The sequence below is a fragment of the Quercus suber genome, unplaced genomic scaffold (assembly GCF_002906115.3).
Source record: "Quercus suber isolate HL8 unplaced genomic scaffold, Cork oak 2.0 scaffold_118, whole genome shotgun sequence".
Lineage (NCBI taxonomy): Eukaryota > Viridiplantae > Streptophyta > Magnoliopsida > Fagales > Fagaceae > Quercus > Quercus suber.
In genome coordinates this window covers 1,198,565-1,205,010 of record NW_027069583.1, presented here as the reverse complement: position 1 = coordinate 1,205,010, position 6,446 = coordinate 1,198,565, and the positions used below count along the sequence as shown (strand labels likewise).

At 30.9% G+C, this 6,446-nt stretch overlaps 1 protein-coding gene across 1 annotated transcript; it reads left to right on the top strand.

Moving 5' to 3' along the window:
- The first annotated feature begins 281 nt into the window (after positions 1-281).
- On the top strand, positions 282-2,692 carry LOC112027298 (uncharacterized). Its single transcript, XM_065775762.1, has 4 exons — positions 282-414; positions 1,099-1,300; positions 1,395-1,458; positions 1,988-2,692. The coding sequence occupies exons 2-4, from the start codon at positions 1,134-1,136 to the stop codon at positions 2,282-2,284; spliced, it is 528 nt and encodes a 175-aa protein (XP_065631834.1). The 5' UTR covers positions 282-414; positions 1,099-1,133; the 3' UTR covers positions 2,285-2,692.
- The last annotated feature ends 3,754 nt before the right edge of the window (positions 2,693-6,446 follow it).

The following is a 6,446-nucleotide window of genomic DNA, read 5'->3' as shown; positions in this document are numbered from 1 at the left end:
TAGAATAAGACAACATTGTCTATTGTCCATTGTCCAAATTGAATCATTCAATTTAGTGAATTTTTAAGTAATTTTTTCCTTATTTATTTATTATTATTATTTTTTTGCCAAAAATATTGTTGTAGAAAAGAAACGTGGGTTGAAAAATTAAAAAAGTTGAACTCTTGCTTTCATAATCACCACCTAAAACTGTAGAATTAGTCTTTTTTACTTGGTTAAATAAACGAAGGCGTTTAGTTCCTCAAAAAAAAATAAAAAAAATAAAAAAAATAAACGAAGGCGTTTTAGTCATTGGTGGACACGTACACCTACCTTATGATGCTATATAAGAGTGAGAGGCTCCGATCCAACCTTTTCTCCCTCGTGGCTCCGTCCTCCTCTGCTCTGTTATCTCTTCCATAATCCTTTCTCAAGGTCCCAACTCTCTCTCTCTCTCTCTCTCTCACTATCTCCCTGTCTCTGTTTACGCAACTGGTTTTCTACGCAGATCTGTTGCCTTTTCATTTCGTACTATTTTTTTATGCAATTTATTTTTCACAGACTCCACCCCCTCTCTCCGTAATGGATCTGATTGAATACTTGTTTTTTTTATTTGTTGTTTTTGATGTTGTCAAACTCTGTTTTACTCTGGTGCTGCAAAATCAGCGGCTGAGAATTTTTTTTTTTTTTTTTTTTTGGGTTTTTCCGCCGAGGCCTGAGTCGCGGATCTATGAGCTTTCATGTTGCTCTCTGTTTGGTTTCTTATAAAATTGGAGAAAATCGAAAAGAAACGGAAGGGAAGTGAGGTTTTTGTTTTCAGTAACGAAAATTAGGACCTCAATTAATTTCAAAATACCTTGATTTGTATTTTTGTATGAAAGTTTGGATTTTTACTTAGACGGGTCGAAATTTTTTGTGTTATATTTGCAGTATATTAAACAAAGTTTGGTATTTTTTTTTTTTAATTTATAAATTTTATGGAATCATGTGTGTGTGAATGAAAGTTTGGGTTTTTACTCAGATTTGGTTAATTTCGGGTGTCTTTTGTGGAAATATATGAATGAAAGTTTGTGTTTTTTTTTTCCTTTTTACTGAGATTGGTTGAATTTTGTGTAACAGGCGTTCTTCTGCGGAATTGTATCGGTTATTCGAAGATGAATCACTGTAACCTTAAGCAGAACGCCTTTTCGGCTGTCGGCAGTGAAGAGATGAGAGGCCCTGTCTCGATCTCTGATCTGAAGGGCCCTGTGGTTTGCCCCAAGCCTCGCCGAGTCGGGGTTTTGGCTAACAATTCTCTGAGGCCCTTGAGATGGCACATGAGGTAAAACAATTTCTGATTTGTTCTTTGGATTTTCATGCTTATGTTCAGTATTATAGAATTTTGAGGATTTACGGGTTTTTGTTTTTGTTCACAGTCATCCACCCGAGGTCTGCGATTCCAAGGCTGGGGCAGAGCTTCTTGATATCATTCTTATGAAGGTGAGTTGTATTTCTTTCCTTGTTTGCTTTGATTTCAAGTTTAGATGTTTAAAACTTTTAATATATGATATAACAAATTGTTTTGATTACATATGATATGATTAGGTATGGATTTTTGTGATGGAACAATCATAAGATTCATAACCATAACCAATTACTGTAGCTTTGGTTTATTTGAGAAAGTGTTTTGTGAAAAAAAGGTACAAAATCTTTTTTGAGGGGTTTTTTTTTTTTTTTAATAATAATTTTGAGCTTTGCTGTAATTTTTAGTTTGTTTTTGAAAATGGGTTTGGAAAAGTAGTTACCAAAATTCCGAAGGCTTCATGTTCTTGATGTGGCAGTATCAATTCTTTTGCTTTTGAGAAAATGTTTTAGGTTTAAACATAAGTAGTTTTATCATTCTTCATTTGGGGGGTTGGGTAAGTCTACAATTTAGTCACTTGTTATGTCTTCTGTGTCTTCTTTGTTTAGGCTGACTGTTATCTTTCAACTGGTCCATGGGCTGTGACTAATATCTTGGTTTCTACAGGAGGGTTATGGGATGGAACAATCTGCAACACAGTTTGCTTCATCACCACCATATTTTTGCGGGTCTCCTCCAAGCAGATCTGCCAACCCGTTAATCCAAGATGCTCGATTTGGAGATGAGAAGGTTGCTCCTAGTGTTACTCCATCTCCTTCGGGTGTTTCATCTCCATCATCATCTTCACGCAAAGGAGGGTGTGTTAGAATGAAGTTTGGCCTTAAACCGGCCGCAGTTAGAGTAGAAGGTTTTGATTGCCTCAACAGGGATCGCCAAAATTCAAGCATCCCTGCTTTCGCTTAGAACTCCATCAACGGGAAGTGTACATATAAGGAAGCTAAACGCAACCAGAATTCATAAACACAGCAGTCTTAACAAGAGGAGGGAATTTTGCATATTTTTGGAGAGGATTGAGATCTTCTGTTTGTAGTGTATATATCATATCTTTTGTTGGTGATCATCTCATTGCTAATTATCTCTGTAAGTAGTTTGGTTGAAATCAAAAGAGACATCAGACATTATGTCGTTTAGAAAGGTTGTGATTATTGGAGAGCACGGCTGTATTGTAATATAAGTTGGGCTAGTGTGGGGAATGTTCTGATTTTTTAGGTGATCACCATGAAATTTTCTGTATAGAGCGGATGGTGATTTAATTTTGGTAACCTATCATGTAAATTTGCTTGGATAATTATCTGTCTGGTTCTTATTTTATTTTTCCCTGTACTATTTTAAATTTTTGGCTCTCATCTGTTATCTTCTTTTAGAGATGTTTCTCATCATGGATTGTGTAAATTTTTTACCCGGCTGCATCATTGTGGTTCTTAATTTGTTCCAAAGAGATTCTTTTCTGCCTTTTGTTGTCAACAATTTTAACAAGAACCTTTTGTCTCTATATGATTGATGCTCATTGTTGGTACAAATTTCTATCTTTTGCATACATGTTGAATCTCCCTTTTGTATATTGCTTCTCTATTTGTCAAGGTATCCTGATATCGGCATTTTGCCCCATAGCTTCAACATGTGTTATTAAAGTAGACAAGCATTCACATCAATTCACATCAAATCATGCAGAAAATTTTGTGCATAGTAATTAACTTTTTCTATTTTACATATTCACATTTCAAATATTTTATATCAAATTATTTATTTTGCACTATATTATATTAATTTTTTTAATTATTTCTCTTTCTTTACACAATAATCACCATATACTCTCTAACTAACTGATATAGGTAGCAAATTTATGCAATTTTAACTTAACTGATATGGGTGATGTTAGGGGTTAAATTTGTAGAATTGATATATTTTTCTATTTTGCATTGATTGATGCACAATATTTGGGGTAGCTACCCCCCCCTTCCTTCCTTCTTCCCTCTTTCCTCTTTTTTAATTATTTTTTTGGATAGCCTTGCCATCTTTTTTAATTATTGATTTGCTTTTATTTTTACAATTTTGCAATAATACCCCAAGGAGGTACTGAGTTGTGGGCTCATTAGTATGAAGTGTGACGTAAATTTAGATTTCTCAGGTTCAATCTACCAAACTATTAGTTGATGGAGTTTTCAACGTATTTAATGGGCAAAGAGTGAAATAGTCTGGCCAAAAGGTTGGAATATTACTTATATATATATATATATATATATAATTCACATTTGTTTTTTTTTTTTTTGCAACAAACATGGCAGATTAAGATTAGTGGCACATCACTTATATATGAAACCATTATTTACACCATTTCACCAATCACTGCTACCTTCACTGTGGTGAAATTTGTTATATAAACTTATTGATATTTACAAATGTTACTATTTACTAGTGGTTTTCCTTTTTTTTTTAATTGATGGGACTAGTATTCTGTTTTGGTTTTATTTATTGGCGCAATTTATTTCATTATTGATTTATTTTGATGTACTGTTATAAAGTTACCACTCCACAATGTATAATAATATAATATTCATTCATAAACATGTGTTAATGAATATTTTTAAAATTGAAAAACTTGAAATTTAAATATGTTGTAGATAAGGTAGATATTGATCTTTGGCAATCTTGAAATTTTTGCATCAATGGAGAGTATAATTGAAAATGAAATCCAATGATAAATATGTCAAAATACACATTCAATAAAAAATGATTGAATGGTGTAACATTACTAAAAGTTATATCATATTACATTTCTTATAACTTTATTGGATTAATTGAAAACACATTGTTGGATTATATTTTCTCTTATATCTTCTATAATTGCAAGATATCAAGATGACCATAAATCAATATCTATCTTATTTACAAATGTTTCAAGTTTTTCTTTTATATATTTATTTTTTAAAGAAATATATGTAAAATATGAGTTGATATATTTTATGAATTAGATGAAAATAATATTTGATTGGCATGAAATTTGGCATAGTAAACAAAGAGGATGTATATATAATGGTTTAAATATTGAAATATTAATCCAATTTAAAAATAATTAAATGGTGTAATATTAACCAAGAATTATACTAATTTGATCCGATAATTAACATATATATCCTTTTATTTTTCCATTTATATCTTCATTTTATTTTTTTTATTACTTTTTATCTTCAATTTTTTTTCTCATCATAAAAAAAAAAAAAAAAAAAAAAAATCCTCTTTGATGAGAGTCATGACTCATGAGACACTCCAAAAAGGCGAAAATTTGATAAAACGATAGTTTGGTTAATTGAATGTAAAACCTTCAAGTTACATTACGTTTCAGACCAATTAATCAACCAAGGGAATAGTCTCAAAAGTGGGTTTAAAAAAAAAAAAAAAATTAAAAATTCCCCCAACCCCAAAGTAAGAATGACGTAAGATAGTCATCACTGATCATCATAAACGACATGATTGCCCCCAAATAATTTTGTTTTAGGACCCTTCCTAATGTTTTTAACTGGGGCCGGCTTTGCATTCATTATTGGCAGCTGCTCATTCATTTTATGAAAAGCCAGATCTTACTTCAATTTTAGTACTAATAAATTGGATGTTTGGCGAAAAAGGATAAAATGAATTCCAAAAATCGAAATCAAACAGTTAATACTTTTCATGCTATGCTCACCCTTGACAATTTACCGTATAAGCTTATGGATCTTGTTATCTAGTACACAATTTAATAAATAACAAATATTTATTTATAAGTTATAATGCATGTTTTTTCCAAAAGAAAAACACTTATTAAATAATATTATAAATTTTTTGTGATTGTATACATTTTATTTTTTATTTTATATACAGTTTTATTTTTTATTGTTTAAAAAAGAAAAAAAAAACATTATTTATTAGAAATGACAAAACTTAAGTACAGTATTTTAGGTGCTGTTCTTTAGCTTCATTTCTTAGGATTTAGCCAAGTGGATACTCAATTAAAAAATACACTTCCATCCTATGAGAAAAAAATTCACATGGCAGAATTTTAAAAGGAGAACTTAAGGAATAATACCTAAGTACTGTACTTAAGTCTTGCCCTTACTAAAATATTAAATCCATGTTAACTTGTTCACTTAGATTAGATCCACCGATAAATCTATATATTACTAAAAGCTGAAGCGTAGCATTTAATGTTGCTATGCTCCAGTTAAGCCATGTCAGCGCCATGTCATCATTTTTTTTTCTTTTTTATTTTATTTTATTTTATTTTTTGTTTTATCGATTGCCATTTATTGAGTCTCTTTTTAAATTCAGGTGTTACTTTATCTCCATATCTATCGTGTGTCTCTCCATTAACCCAGGCTCTTGAGATGCCGCTATTATATGGAATTCCTATAGTCACTGATACTTTATCTCCAAATTTATCGTGTGTCTTTCCATTAACCCAGACTCTTGAGATGCCGCTATTATATGAAATTTTTATAGTCACCGATAGATTGCAACCTCCTCACCTCTCATTTTTTTTTTCTATAAATTTTCAATTGTTCTCTGTTTACAAATTGATCAGTATGGCCTTCAATGCGATAGTTTCTTGAGTGTTTTTTCCGTTCTTTTGGTCATGGCTCATGTTCGTCTACCAAAACCCTATCAAGTGAGCGCAGGAGATAGATAATGACTCTAGAGCTTGCAAACGAAACTAAAGCAGATGAGAGGTGAACATTGGTAGCCCAGGTCCAAAGGGTATAAATTGAAAATGAGTTCTGCTATTTGTATTATTCTTTTTTTTTTCTTTTTTTATTCCCGTCTCATTATTAGGGAAAAAAACGTAGTTCTATTTTGAGATTTCATTATGAACGAGATTGAGTTTTCATGGTCTTAAAACTATTAATATATATATATATATATTTTTTTTTTTAAAAAAAAAAAAAATTATTTGACGAATTGAGTTTATTTTTTAAATTCCATTAGTACTTAGCTTTATGCTAACTGTTGTGAGGATAGAAAAATTAATTGGTTCTTGATTTTTGAATACCTATCTTTAATACTGTGTACATGAACAATAATTGGGTTTTTA

Coding starts and splice junctions, on each gene's coding strand:
- LOC112027298 (XM_065775762.1), top strand. CDS start 1,134: ATGAATCACTGTAACCTTAAGCAGAACGCCTTTTCGGCTGTCGGCAGT. Junction 1,301..1,394: donor CCCTTGAGATGGCACATGAG/GTAAAACAATTT, acceptor TTTTGTTCACAG/TCATCCACCCGAGGTCTGCG. Junction 1,459..1,987: donor TTGATATCATTCTTATGAAG/GTGAGTTGTATT, acceptor TGGTTTCTACAG/GAGGGTTATGGGATGGAACA.